At 38.3% G+C, this 14,869-nt stretch overlaps 1 protein-coding gene across 9 annotated transcripts in view; it reads left to right on the top strand.

Annotated features, from left to right (window-relative positions):
* Positions 1-235: 235 nt before the first annotated feature.
* The window catches only part of MPHOSPH9 (M-phase phosphoprotein 9), a 54,997-nt gene continuing 40,363 nt past the window's right edge, over positions 236-14,869 (top strand). For 6 of the 9 annotated variants that reach the window (XR_011377929.1, XM_070046923.1, XM_070046922.1 and 3 more), the window contains exons 1-6: positions 236-296; positions 2,375-2,638; positions 4,609-4,762; positions 9,547-9,636; positions 10,337-10,860; positions 11,788-11,911. Coding sequence is in view for 8 of the 9 variants with exons in the window: in XM_070046923.1 (XP_069903024.1) it covers positions 2,532-2,638; positions 4,609-4,762; positions 9,547-9,636; positions 10,337-10,860; positions 11,788-11,911 (999 nt within the window). In the remaining variant the exon portion in view is untranslated. Of the gene's footprint in view, positions 297-554; positions 1,226-2,374; positions 2,639-4,608; positions 4,763-9,546; positions 9,637-10,336; positions 10,861-11,787; positions 11,912-14,869 lie in introns of those variants that run through there. The other 3 variants (XM_070046924.1, XM_060310104.2, XM_060310107.1) reach the window with 3 other exon arrangements.

Here is a 14,869-nt window from a genome sequence, read left to right as displayed (position 1 = left end):
GAGGCTTCTTTCCCGCGTAGCTGCCGTGGGTTCCCAGAGAGCCAATCAGACGAGAGGACTTGACTGCAGCCCCGCCCCCCTCCCCCCAGCTTCCGCGGGCGTCGCACCTCCCTCTTTGGTGAGAGCTGGGGGCAGGACGGGGGAAGTGGACGCGCGCGCCGCGGCTCGGCCGTCTCTGCCCCCTTCCGATCATCCAATCGCAACCAAGACGCCGGGCGCGCGCACGCTCCCTCGAGTTTAACGGTCGCGAGAGGCGGTCGCCCGACACTGACATCGGCAGTGTGAACGGCGGCCAGGTAAGCGGCCGCCAGCCTGCGGGGAGCTGCCGGCCTGCGGGGAGCTGCCGGTCGCGGGAAACAGGGGACGCGACTCGAAGACACCAAGTTAGCGGCCCCCTGAGTGTGCTGATGTGTTAGGGCGGGGGAAAGACAACACTCCCTCGACGCAACCTCAGCGGAGCGCGCGGCCGTGTGGGGGCTTTGCTCGCGGCAGTGCACCTTTTCTAGACTCTGCCCTTGAATGACACCCGCGCGGCCCAATCGCTGAGCGCCTCTTCCCGAGGGGCGGGGGGCTTGAGGGATTTCTGTCTCTATTTTTTTTTGACCAGCTTCCTGAGCTTACTTTGAGAATCACGATTGTAGTTGTTGGACCGGTGGTTTTAACTACAGCCTCCCTGCTGCCTACAATTTAGGCAACTGCGTGGGTTCTCCTCGCCTTCATACTTTAACCCGAGAGCCGCCGCCAGCAGCTGCGGTCTGGCTGTGAGCGCGAGAACGTCAGGATCTGGCCTCAAAACCTGAAATCATGCCTTCTTTCCCCCTCTCAGGCTCCCACCAAAGCAAAACGCCTGGTTAACTTTTATATTCTCAGCAGACCCCCATCAGTCGTTCCTCTACCCCCTAACTCCCTTTTTCTGCTAGGAGCTGGGGCCATCAAAAGCGTCATATTTTGTTGATGGGAGATATAAAAGTCTCTGTTCTTATACGCATTCTCCATCAGATTCTTAAAATTTTGCATTGTATATCTTCTTTTAAAATTTTAATTCATCCCCCACTCTCCCACCCATTCCTCCTCACCCTCACGCTTTGCTGGGAAAGCATCATCGCATTTCAAGATCCATCTGGATCTACTGCATCCGGATTAACTCAACGGGGGAAATTATAGATGGGGTTGCAGGCCGATCCGCGTCCCTGGAGAGCTTGTGTTTTCCTGCTGGAAGAGCAAGGTGATTTGAATCCAGGTATTTTCGTTGCCAGATGGAAGGTGCAGCCCCTGACTTTTTCAATACCCCATTTGTCGTTGGTGATGGGCTGAGTCACTGGGGAGAAATCCGTTTAGCTAGGTCCGGTTACCCTTGGCCTTCACACCTGTCCCTGAAGGAAATGGTTCCTTTGTGAGCTGATGCTCTCAAGGTTGTGCTTTGTAAAACCAGGCCCTAGAAAGTGGGAACCTAGAGGAACCAGAATAATAGGTAATTTTCCTCTATTGCACCCTCTGAAATTTCCATCTTGTAAGCAGCATATGTTTTCTCTATTTTTCCCCCTCCCCCACCCACTTACTCCTGGCTTTTTTTTAAGGACATGAATTCCTTAAGAAGCAGGCATGCTGTTTGACTTGTTATAGCCAGTTTACCTCTGTACATCTAGCTTCAGTTAAATTTTAGTGGACCTGGCAAATAGTTTATTTTTTAAGAAGTGATAACATGCACAGAGTACAAAAGTACTCTACGTATACAGTATATAGTGCACTCCTTCCACTCCCACCTTGCAGCCAGTGGGGAAACAACCACTGTTAACAGTTTAATTGGCTGTTTTCAGTGCCAGATTCAATATAGATACCAAGTAGTTCCCATTCATCTATTCACTGTATAAATCAACAAGCATGGATACTTGGTAGAATTTATTAAAGGAATGAACAAGGCACGTATCAATAAGTATTCCAGTTGTTACACAGTAGAATTGTGTCTGGAACCTTGATTATTAAGCACATAAAATTGTGAAATATTACCTGAAAAGGTACTACTACTTCTGCAAATCAGAAGATTTGTAGATTTTTTATTGACCTAACCACTGGACTGCCAGGGAATTCCCTTTGCCATAATGTTTTAAATGTTTATCCACATTGTAGCATAAATCAGTGCTTTGTTCTTTTCTATGACTGAAAAATATTCCATTATATAGATACACAACATTTATTTATCCATTCATCAGTTGATGGACATTTGGGTTGTTTCTGAATTTTGGCTTATTATGAATAATGTTGCTATCCTTAATGTAGATTTGTATAAAAGGATTAAGGTTTCCACAGTCTTGAAAAGACAGTTGCTAGGTTTAATGGCTTTTTATAATAGTTTTTGTTCTTCATTCATTTTCAGACTCTCCTGGGACCTTCAGACATTTAACAGTCTGAATGTCAGCAGCTGAAAATGCCTTTAGACGATGAAGCATCTGAAGATGACTCAGATTCAGTTTCTTCAAACAGTGCAAGAGCCTACATTTTCCAGTGAGAGAGTGTAACAATTTCTGTACGCTATGGAAGATTTTGACTTGCGGAAACCCTTACAAAAAGCTTCATCTTCTGTAGAATCTGATATAAAAAATTCTCCCCATTCTCTTGGACTGAACTTAAGTACTAATAGGTAAGAATGGGATAGATTTTTTTTTAATGTAATGACAAATCAAAATAACTTTATTTGCATAGTTTGCCAGTTTATCCAAATAGTGTCATAGTTACTGATTTGCATTTAAAAAACCCCAAAACTATGATCAGGAACTGTTCAAGGACAGTTGTTTGGGTTAAGAATAGTTTCAATCCTTTCATGTTTTTCATTTCTCCCAGAGATGTATTTTTGCATGGGGAACATTGTGAAAAAGAATTTGTTTTGCTAGTTGGAGTTTTCTTTACACTTTTTTTGTTTTCGGTAAATTACAAGTATATCTTTAAAATTTAGTTGTCTAAATATTGTTTCTCCATTTTGAAGTTAAGAGGACAAATAATGTTTCATATTGCAGAAATACCTCACCAGTCTGGAAAGTAGCAATTAAAGTTGAATACTAGGAAGTAAGCAAAAAAGCAGGCTCTGAGTTGACAAAGTAGATGCTATCAAACAATGCATTTTATGCATTTTCTTTTTAAACTATCCCATGTTTGGTTTGTTTTTAATCAGGGCCTGTTTACTCTCATTTTGTACATAGTCTGGCAAGTTGATTATTTGGTTTCTAAATTACAGTAGGTTAAAAACAGCAAAGAGGCAGGGACCACTGGAGAGGAGATCACCTATAAAAAGCAGGTACAATAAAACAAAAGCACAGCAGTCTGGGGCCTACTGGTAAAGGAGCAAATTTACACACAGTAATAGGTCTTGAAGAAATTGTGTATTTTAAATAAATTAATTCCTTAAAAAATGTGTTCATTCTTTGGCCTCAGGAGGAATTTAAGGCAGCTTACAAGAATACATAAAAGAAGAGGAGAAAGCATAAATTAAAATAGGGAGGAAAGGGGAAAAAAAAAAGCACGGGATAAGGTCCAGAAATGTTGGCCATCGTAATCTATACCCACTTCCTGAATGTTGGCCACGCTTTTTGTTTCCTGTATCATTTGACAGCCCCTTTGAAACCCACTTCTGGAAGAAACCCCTTTTAGAACATAGTGTCTGATTTACTTGGAGGAACTTGAATGTGCCTTTCTAATGAAAATTATGTAACTGAAGCGTCTCCCTTTTCATTGTGACTGGCAGTTAAATTGGCCAAACTTAAACTTGATTATTACACAACTATAATTGTATATCTAGCACTTAATGGACAACATATTATGTTCTTTCCCTTGAATTTTTTATTAATATTTTCTCTGATCCTCTTTATTATTTTACTGTTATTTTCATTAGGTCCTCTTTTTTGCAAATGGTTTGTGAAACAAAGCAGAGTATCAATAAATAAAGTGACCTTTCAACGGTTAGAATTTAAATAAATTTTAATGTCCCTAATTATGCCTTGTGGGTTTATAAAACAAATCTGAAATAAACTCATCTCAGATTCGGAAAAGCAGTCCTCCTGGAAAGAATCAGTGCTATTTTACACACTGGATAGGCTAAATAAGTCCTGAATATTTGCTGCTAATTTGGTTGGCACTACTTTTATTCAAAGACAGTGCAAAGATAAGCATCACCTTATCACACCAAATTAGGGGGATCCAGTTAACAAGACTTGACTGTAATTCTGGGCAATGGAGAAAGAATCTCCATAACAATAAAGGTCTGTTCTTAAAGTGAGGTGAAATAATCCTCTGGAATAATTTAGATCGGAGTAGCTTAGAATTTTTCTTATTGTTTAGCAGAAACTTTTATTTTCTGCTGTACTCTGGAGTGTTCTCTCACTTCTGAAGAAGGTTTTTCTGTTGTGTTCTTAAAAATACAATTAAGTGCTGCCTGTCTTTTCACTGCTGTTTTCCCTTCGTGGACAAACTTGTGATCAGATTTTCAACAAATGAGGTGCCATTAAGAAGGATTAAATATCAGTAGTTTTGTACTGCTCTGCTAAATCTTGAGCTGCTGAATTATTCAACACTTTGGTAGAATGAAGAAAACCATTTGAATTATTTATGTTTCAACAGAAGTAGTCCCCACCTTAGTACAAATGGGGTATCCTCTTTCTCAGGGAAGACCAGACCATCTGTAATTCAAGGTACAGTTGAAGTCCTAACCTCTTTAATGCAAGAGCTACACAACAGTGGAAAGACTGATTCGGAACTTTGGAAAAACTGTGAGGTATCTAGTTTTGTTTCATTTCTGGAATTAACAAAATAATTCTATTTATAGATATGCCTCTGCTAAACTCTAAATTATTAGAAATGTATATCCTAAAGAGCATGATACTTAAGTTATTGCTAGAATAAAGTGGTCAAGGATATTAATTAGGGAACAATATAGAACAAATGTGAAAAATGATCAGAGGTATGTTTTAACAATATATTAGTGATTAGACATTCTAATTTATACTTTAAATGTGAACTAAAATATTGTCTTTGTTCATAAAAATGAGAATTCCAAAATTATTGATATTGTTACTAATTCTGATCTTTTAAGTAACTTATACAGAATTGTCATCATTTTGTAAAGCCTAAACCCACTTTGAAATATTTCTGATTATAAAGTAAGGCTTCCGTTTAATACCTTATCGCATTTAGCTGTGCTACACTGACTTACATTGGTTGTTCAGGTCAAGTGGTTCTTTCTTTTGTCCATAGGTTAAATTGTGACATAAAAATTTAACAGTTAAAAGAATACTTATAAATAAGTTTTGTTTCATGGAATAATGCCCAAGATAGACTTTTCCAAGGCTAGAATTGATAACACTTTGTAGAAATGTGTAAAACATTATTATTAAATTCTTTAGAGAGCAGTAGATTTTGTTGTAAATGTTAATCATAGTTTTAAAACTATGTAGAATAAATGGAATGAAAGATTATCTGGTTTAAGAATTCAGCAGCAGCCACCCCTAAGTGTAATTACTTATATTCATTATACATAATCATTGGAGTTATAAAAATGACTATTATGGCAAACTTAAAAGAAAACTGAGTTTTAAGTTTTGATACCTTTTTTTTCCATATAACAACCAGTATGTGCTAGTGCAAACGACCTATAAAATGCCATTGTAAAATGATGTAAATAATAATGGAATGTTTTATGAAATGCTTCCCCTAGTATACTTACTCATTAGCTTATAATACCTGAATTGATATGCTTTAAAAAAAAAATGAGGCATTGCCTCAATGTGCCTTGACTTCTGACAAATTCATTTTTAAGTAGAAATTGTTACTTTTAGTCTTTGAAATCAACAACTTAAATCAGAATCAGAATATATTTGTGAATTTAAGACACAGATGATTACAAGCCAGAATACCAACCAGGTACTTACACCTTTTAACATCTGAACCAGTTTCTTTCTTTCTGCCCTTTGTTCTCCTGTGATCTAACAGATTATTTTTATTCTGTTGAGTATTAGTTGACTGCTTAATTTTTATAATGTAGGCATATAATTGATTATTCACTGAAGAGCTTCTTAAGCTATTTCTTACTTTGACAGAATATGAAATACTTTTTTGGCCATTTCAGTAAAATTTCCTGAATTTGTTTTGTGTGTTTTCATAGCCTATGAAAATAAAAGTCTCTGATGCTTTAGGGTAATGATTTAGAAAGAATGGGAAGGTAATGATTGCGCAAGTCTTATTTCCCTGAATTTCATGTTTACACCTTTCTTTTGGAATAGTAACATTTGTCTGATTTCTACCACTTATAAGAAACTAATCTACATTATTACAGTAAAGAACTAAACCTCCACAGAGCTCTGGAAGAGATCTGGGGATGACCTGATTCTTTAGAATTCCTTTATAAAACGTATCTTCTGGGATTCTTAAGTTTATCACTGCTTAAACTTGGGAAGGTTATGTATTTTTATTAGATCAGGAAAGAATCTTTTAAGGCATTGCCATAGAAATACTTTAATACGTTCTTAAGTACTTGCTAATATTTCTATGATTGTAAGAAAAATTTAAAAGCACATCATTAACTAAATTATTTTAGCATTTTAACAATTTAGCACTACTGATTATGTATATAATAGTAATAGTTATGTGATAATTATTGAGTATTTGCCGGGCAGTATACTAGATACTTTCTGTCAGTGGCACTCAACCTTATTGGACCCAAAGCCCTGTTTTTATAACAGTTTTCAAAATAACATCAACTTATATTTTCCTGAAATGAAATTCACAGGTAATATAACCTGCCTGTATCTGCTTTTAAAAAAAAATCAATGTAATGTCCTGTGCTATAAAAGAGGAATAATAGTTACTTATAATAAGATAATATGTAAATGTATAAATACTCAGACATATCCACATTAGAAAACATAATGTAGCAGCAGTCTGGTGTTTACTTCTATGTAGACTCACCTTGAACGCAGCAGCTATCAACACAGACTGATACATCTGCCTTGCACTGATGATCCAGCACTGCAACTGGTGACATGATTTTTTGAAATGGTGACTCATTTCTGAGCAAGTTCTGAAACATCTTGGTAGTTGCATTCCTGGACAATTTGGTGATTTGAAAACTATGTAAAATATGTATCATTCTTATAATATAAAATGGACACAGGACAGTTCTTTATTGTCAGGGACTATCCTGTGATTTGTATCCCTGGATCCTGCCCACTAAATGCTCGTGGTGCTCCCGCTATCCTCGTGACAACCATGACCTCACAGATTTTCAAAATATACTTCCCCCATTGAGATCACTGCTTTATGTGCATCACATTTAAATTTAAAATTTAGTCCTCTCAGCCACCTATGAGGTGTTGCTGTTCCCCTTTTATAAATTAGGAAACTGAGGCATAAAGAAGTTAAATTTACTTGTTCAGGACCACCCAGGTTGTTGGTGGAGAGGTGGGAGTCTGGCCTGGGAAAAGCCCATAGGATGTTTCCCAGGCCAGGCTAGAGCAGCGGACGGCAGCAGCCCCCGTTCAGGCTAATAGCGCCAGGCACCTGCACTCAGGGGAAAACTTGGCACCCATGCCCTCCAGCAGTATGTAAGATGTGGGTGGTATACATAGGTTTAGTTGGAAATGCATAATAGCCCTTCTTAATAATTAAGTGTATAATGTTATTCACAGTATTAATAATATTCTTAAATTAGCTTACTTAAAATTAAAACATTAACAATAAAGTCTGACTTGGAAAAACAAAGTCTCCACTAATTTATGGCCTGAATGAACTCTATTCATTTGTATCCTAAATAAGAAAATGATGATAAGGATGTGATTAATCTCAAGTGTCTCACATACTATGAAGCCATTTTTTGTTAAGTAAATTGTTATTCTATCATAATTTAGTTTTATGTGAATAATAACTTTATTAGGATAAAAATAACTCCTAAAGGTATAGAGGTATAACTGAATAAGAAAACTGTTGCCTGATGATTTCTTTTATGTTTTGATTAATATAAGATACTTTATAAGTTGAGAAGGTAAGGGACTTGATTTGATCTAGTCCACCTTGTCCTGAAGTCAATTGATTTAGATTTCACGCTTCCTATCAGTACCATCGTATTTCATTTTAAGGCTTCCTTTTCCAGTCTTGAGGTTTTCTCCACTTTACCTTAATACCGTTATACAGGTTTCAACTTAATTCTGTTATATAAGTGGCTTTCACCATGAACCTGAAGGGTCTCTGGATTGTGTAGTCTATAATACCAAGAAAAGCGCAGCTAGCAGTATCCATTGTTATACACTCGTTTAGACTGTATATCTGAGTGTCCACTCTTGGCCTTGTGTCCTAGGTGCTGGAGGTGGGGTGGGCGCAGGGGTGGGAGACAGACAGGTTCACCAGGAGAACAAGTGAGAGACTTTCCGACTGTGGTAAACGCTCCGAAGGAACTAAACAGGGTGCCAAGAAAGAGAGAGTGACTGTGAGGGTGGTTTGGGAAACTCTTCGAGAGAAGATGATAATTGAGCTGAAATCGCAGGGGGGGAAGAAGCCAGCCATGTTGAGAACTGCGGAGAGGGCTTTCCAGGTAGAGGGTACAGCAAGTGCGAGACTATTGAGGCGGAAGACAGTTTTGGCGTGTCCAGGGAACAGAAGGGGGCCAGCGAGGCTGGTGTGTGTCGAGAAAGGGACAGAGAGACTTGAGATGAAGCTGGGAGGTGTAGATGAGCCAGATCACGCAGGGCCCTGTAGGGAATGACCAGAGTGGAAAGGCACCGAAAGGTTTTAAACAGGGAAGCCAGTTGTGGTAGCTACTTGTTGACATTGTATGTTATTACATACGGTCTGTTACTGAAAGTAGACCAGCCTTTAGATTGAATTCAGCCTCTGGAGAAGTCTGTGCCCCCTCTCCTCCCGTGTTTTGGCCTAGTCTAGTTATAAGAGCACTTAACTACTCTTGGGGGTCAGGATGGATCAGGACCTAAAAGTGGCCGTGAAGGGAATTATAGGTCACTTCCATAGGTTTTCAGAGTCATTTTTTCGTTCTTTTTCAGCTGCAGTGCTTTAAAGCACTTTAATATCTGACTCTAAAAGAGGTTTTTTAACTTGAAGAACAACTAAATTAGGGATCAGATTCTCCTAATACTAAACTATTTGTTGTTTTAAGATGTGGGATTCTTTTTCTGGGTCCAGGTTAGTGTTTAAGAAAACCATTAGGTGTTATGAGGAAAGGAATAGGGACTTAAGACAAATGTAAAGTACAACTAGCAGCAGTTCTTGATTAATCAGAAATGGTAGCAGATGACATCAAATTAAGATGCCATTTGAAAAAGAAGATTTACTCAGACCCTCAAATATACTCAGACCACAGGTAACATAAGAAAGGGGTGCCCAATCCTATGTCCGTGTACTTTTGCATTAAATATAGTTTTATAATTAATTTAGCTTATGACTTTTACATTAAAAATACATTTTAAAAAAAGGCTCTTTCCTACTGGAGGAATATTTCTGTGAAATATTAGGTTAAAAATTTATGTCTAACTAAAATATTTTATAATTTACTAGACCAGGTGGTTACAACTATTCAATTTGGTGGAAAAACAATGCCAAGAGCAGATAGTTGCCCAGCAGGAACAGTTCCACAACCAAATTCAAGTAAGTTCTTTATATTGATTCTTGTTTTATATTGTAAGGTTTGCAGAAGAACCAATTAGTTAATTTTTTTTTCCCCTTTTTTTTTGGGAGAAGGAAGGATTCTTTACTTGCAGCAAATAAGGAGAACACCGGGGATCTTTTCCCAAAGCAGTGTCTCCCCAAACTGCAAAACTGGGGAAGTTTTAAACTAAGGGTACACGCATAATCGTGAGGGGGCTTAAGCAGAGGAGAACTCAGCATAGAATTGGGACAAAGGTCCACAGAGTCCAAAGCTGTAGTTGATTGAAGTCCGGAGGGTCAGCATCATCATTCCATCCTCCACCTGGGTGGGGGCCCAAGTTCCTGGTGTCAGCACTTACTGAAGCTCAGGTTCTTTGTGTCTCATCCCAGGAAGAATGCAGTGAGAGACAAAGTGATAGGTAAGAAGTAGATTTATTTATTTAGAGGTACACATTCCATATATAGGACTCGGTCTGTCTCAAAAGGTGAGAGTGGCCCTGTGAGAAATGCCAGAGTGTGGGCCATCTCAAAGATCCCAATTAGTTAGTTCTTTATATCAGTTTTGTTTATAAACTAAATATAATGCACATGTGTCATCTTTAGGGTAATATCTCATTTTTAAACACAATATTTTAAGACATTTATAAAAATGTGATGTTAATGTACATCCTTAGCCAAACCTGTAACTTTTTATTTTCAGCGTATACAGAAGGAGATAAAAAATTTAGTCAAGTTACAGACCAATAATGCTTCCTGGGCTTCCTGTGATAGAAGTTCTTTAAGCAGACAAATATCTTCAGAAAGTCAAATGGGTTTTTTTTCTGAAAACAGTGAGAGAAATGAATCTGTTATCAGTTATCCCAAGTCTAAAGAACCTGAAATGCAGCGAGAAACATCTATGTCACAACCAGACTGCAATGTGGATAGTAGCTCAGTGAGCAGTGGGTATGGTACCTTTTGTGTCTCAGAACTAAATACCTACAAACCTAAGGACGCTCAAGAGTTCATGGAGCACGCAGAGGTTTCTAAAGGACAGTTTGGAGCGCCGGTGGTGCAAAAGGAGTCACTTGTAGATGGTGTGAAAAACCAGAGTTTTTATATACATACAAATGAAGAATTTTGTGCATCTTTAAAGGAAGATACTCCCATTTTTCCTGGTGAATTTGAACACAGTTTTCTTGGTGAAAATAAGATTTCGGAAGTATACAGTGGAAAAACAGATAAGTAAGTAGAATTTCTCCATCACTTGAAGGGAGTTTGACTTGTTTATTACGTTTATAATAAGCTAAACATGTTTAGTAAATACAGCTGCTTTTAGTTGGAATGAGATATGTTTGAATGTCTATCAGTTTTATCAAATTGTTTTATTTACTGCCTGTGGAAAAAACTGAAATTAACAAAGCACACTACATGCTAATGACATCTGTCTTCCCATTTACAATGTTATAAGTCTACTAAAACTCTTAAGGTGAGAGGCCTTGCCAGAAAAGTACCTTTTATATTTTCTAGTCACTATCGACTTGCTGAAAATTAGAGTATAGGACTGCATCAACAGTGGAATTTTGTCACACATGTTCATATAATTTAAAACAAAAAATTATATATAAGCATACTCAGTTTTATGTTTATAAGAAGAGATTTTTGTAAGTTAAATGACATTTTGATTGACCCAGGTAAAAGAAACTTTTGGTAAAAGAAACTTTGGCTGAATGTTTGTAAAGCAAATAATCACTTAAAATTGTTCCGTTTTATGTCTCTGACATATGTCATCCAGTGTAAGGTATTTTGCTGTGGCAACACAATCTTGGGTACCCATAAGTATAATTATAAGTCCATCTAAATAAGTATGCTTTCACTGTGGAGATATACTGAGTACTTGAAGGGGCCACTATGGTGGTTTTTGTTCTGTTCCATGGCGACAGACTATAAGTATTGTTAATCACTGCTAGTCAGTCTTTTTCTTCATTTTGCCTTTAATAGTAAGATATTGTAAAAAGAAATTTATGTGAATCAATAAAAATCCATCCACTCTCTGCTATCAGAAAAACAACTCAAAGCATTTTCCACTGACATAGTATCTACTAGTGTTTAGTTTTATCTGTGAAGGACAGCATTTAAAGAGAGGTGTTTTGTTTTTTTCTTTTTAAATAGTAAATCTATAACATCATGGGCTCAAAAGCTGAAGCAGAACCAACCAAAGAGAGCACATAAAGAAGAGGGGTGTTCAAAACCTATGCAAGGAAATGAGCAAACCAGGAAATCACCAATTGAGAAAGTAGGTGACAAGTCACTTGACTCTGGCATGCTTCATCTATGGACAATTAGGATAATTATGTTGAGTTTACCACATGTTCATTAGCATAAGTTTTTTGCCCTTTGTTTTGTATTGTTAATTTGTTCCATTGACATACCTTTTTTGGTGTCTCAAAGGATGGGAAACGATGCTCCAATTAGTGGTTCTTTAGTAGACTGGAAATCAAAACCAGTGAGGGATAAAGTACTACTAAAAAAAAAAGGAAACATTTTGTAAAGGTCCTAATTCTCTTTGTACTGCAAATGTTTACGAGTAATACATTGTTTTTTAAAAAACCCTCAAATAATTTGTTCTGCTGTTAAGTTGTAATAAGTAGTACTCTATGTGTGAACGCTTTAAGATGCCATTATAAAAACAGTTGAAGCTTGGACAACTCTGAATTTATAATCCAAGTTGTAAGAGATTGAATGTTTAAATTCTAAACATTCATTTAATTCCTTTTGCTCATATAGCAGCTGCTTTTGTTAACGAGCTGTAGCTACTGAGTAAGTTTTAAACATCTTTAAAGACCTTTTGGCCTAAATTGTCATAGAATAACATTGTTCAGTATAATACATTGAAATCGCAAAGTCAAGTCTCTCTACAATCTTGATTCCTTTAGAAACTGGCCATGTCTTGATCATCCTAAACATAGTCTTTCCATCTTCCTTTGAAAAAGATCTATTAAAGAATAGAAGTTGTGGGGACATTCCTGGTGGCGCAGTGGTTAAGAATCCGCCTGCCAGTGCTGGGGACACGGGTTCGAGCCCTGGTCCAGGAAGATCCCACATGCCGCGGAGCAACTAAGCCTGTGCGCCATAACTACTAAAGCCTGTGCTCCTAGAGCCCGTGCGCCACAACTACTAAAGCCTGTGCTCCTAGAGCCTGTGCTCCGCAACAAGAGAAGCCCCCGCATTGAGAAGCACATGCACTGCAATGAAGAGCAGCCTCTGCTCGCCGCAGCTAGAGAAAGCCTGCACACAGCAACAAAGACCCAATGCAGCCAAAAATAAATTAATTTAAAAAAAAAGAATAGAAGTCGTAAGAAGGCAGTCCCCCAGCCTGCTTAAGGCAATATTTCTCTTTCAGTCATTTTTCTTTCTTCAGCCCATGATACTTAGGCTTCTTGATATCATCATTTTTTTAACTTGCTCACATTTGTGTTGAGGAGGGAAATGAAGGTGAGGAAGCTACATGAACCGTCAAGCCTCGGGGGCTGGTGCTGTATTGGTAGCTCTGTTCTTTTGAACCTGTGTGCCGTCAAGCATGGTATATCCTTATTTGGTGTGGTGACATAAAAGCATTTGGAGACTGGGGTGAAAGTTGTTTTTTTCATTGGAATAGGTTGGCAGAAATGGAGAATGTTTTCATATATAGTAGCTTCATTTTTTCTGTTTTTATCTTAACTGAAACTCAGTTTGTGGAGACTTTTTCACTTCTGATGAAATTTGGATTTGTGGTGTGTAACTTGGTGGATTCACTGTCTTTTGTGACTGTGGATCAGTATTTGTTCTATGTAGCCCTGTGGTTTCCAGAATTTGCTGCACATTGGAGTCACCTGAGGAGCCTTAAAACTCTACTTATGACTGGCCGCCAGCCCCAGGTGGTCTGTCCTCATTGGTGCAGTTGTGACCTATGATCAGGTGGTTTAAAAGCTCCTCAGGTGATTCTTATGTGCTGTAAAGCCTGGAACCAATGATCTAGCCTAATTTTCTCCCTTGATTCAGTGGAGAATCGACAAGCAGCTGAAGGATCAGAGACACTGCCTGAGAAATATGCCCTTGCGGGGGATAGGTCTACCTAGTAGCCTGTTCTGCCTCTGGGGATGCCAGTTGCGCAGGGGGTAAAGCTGTGATGAGGGCATGATTCCGTTTGGATTTTTCCTTTTCTTTGATCATCTCTGGACAAGTTTTATTTTTCCTATTTTTTAAAGGTGAATTAGATATTTTTGCTATTAAATCATTAGGGGAAATCAAGTTTCTTTAGTGTGTCCAAGTTTTAAATGGCTTTCAGGTAGTGGTGGTTATTGAATCAGACACCACACCTGAAATGCACTTCTTACCTGCATAATTCTGAATCAAATTCTGTGGATTCACAAAAGTTGGAACTTTCTTCTTTAGTTCATCCTTTCTCTTCTCCCATTGTTTCTTTTTCCATTTTCAGTCTAAATCCAGGGAATCTTTATGATCAGAATTCTCTTGGGATCCAATTTTCTTTTTATACAAGGTAGTTTATTTGGGGTCCTAGCTATCTTGAAGCATGTCTTGAAATTGGATATTGTTTAGCACAAGGATTTTCCAAAGCTCAAGTCGGTCTTTGTTTCCTTGGTCCTTTGTCTGGGACAGACTGGCTGTTACCATTTCCCCAGGTGTGGGCTCCATGGTGGTTTTTCAGATGCTGCTAGACTGTTACTGATGAAGATCCTGTGCTAGGCTGAGGCCAGCTTCTTGGGAAGGGCTTTCCTTGCACCATACTTTCGTTGCTCTTCAAAAGCCAGGCCTGTTTTCTTCAGCCGATGCCTTGTGGCCCGGAAGAGTGCAGCAGGCAGCCGTGTGAGATGAGCCCCCTCCAGCCAAGGGGGCGTGTGTCGACTGAGCACGTTAAGGTTTACACCAAAGAACCAGGAAAAAGTAAAAATATTTTAATTGGGATTTTTCACTTATTCTTCTGCAGTCAGCTTCTCTTGGTCTGTTAAGTACAGAGACGCAACAGAAATTTGAACAGGTAGGCGTTTTAGGAGAGACATTTGATGAAAAGGAGGCTAAAGTGGTGCCTTAGAAGGCTGAGGGGATAACCCCTCCTTGGTATATAGAATGTCATCAGCTTAGTGTGCTTTTGCTTTTGCAGTGGGTTCACAGGTGGTTGTAAGCAAATAGAGCTAAATACTTTTTAACAGGAATTAAAAGTTTGATGGTGGTGAAACTCATAAGAAAAATTCTG

The sequence above is a fragment of the Globicephala melas genome, chromosome 13 (assembly GCF_963455315.2).
Source record: "Globicephala melas chromosome 13, mGloMel1.2, whole genome shotgun sequence".
Taxonomy (NCBI): Eukaryota; Metazoa; Chordata; class Mammalia; order Artiodactyla; family Delphinidae; genus Globicephala; species Globicephala melas.
This window is presented reverse-complemented; position numbering and strand designations above follow the sequence as displayed.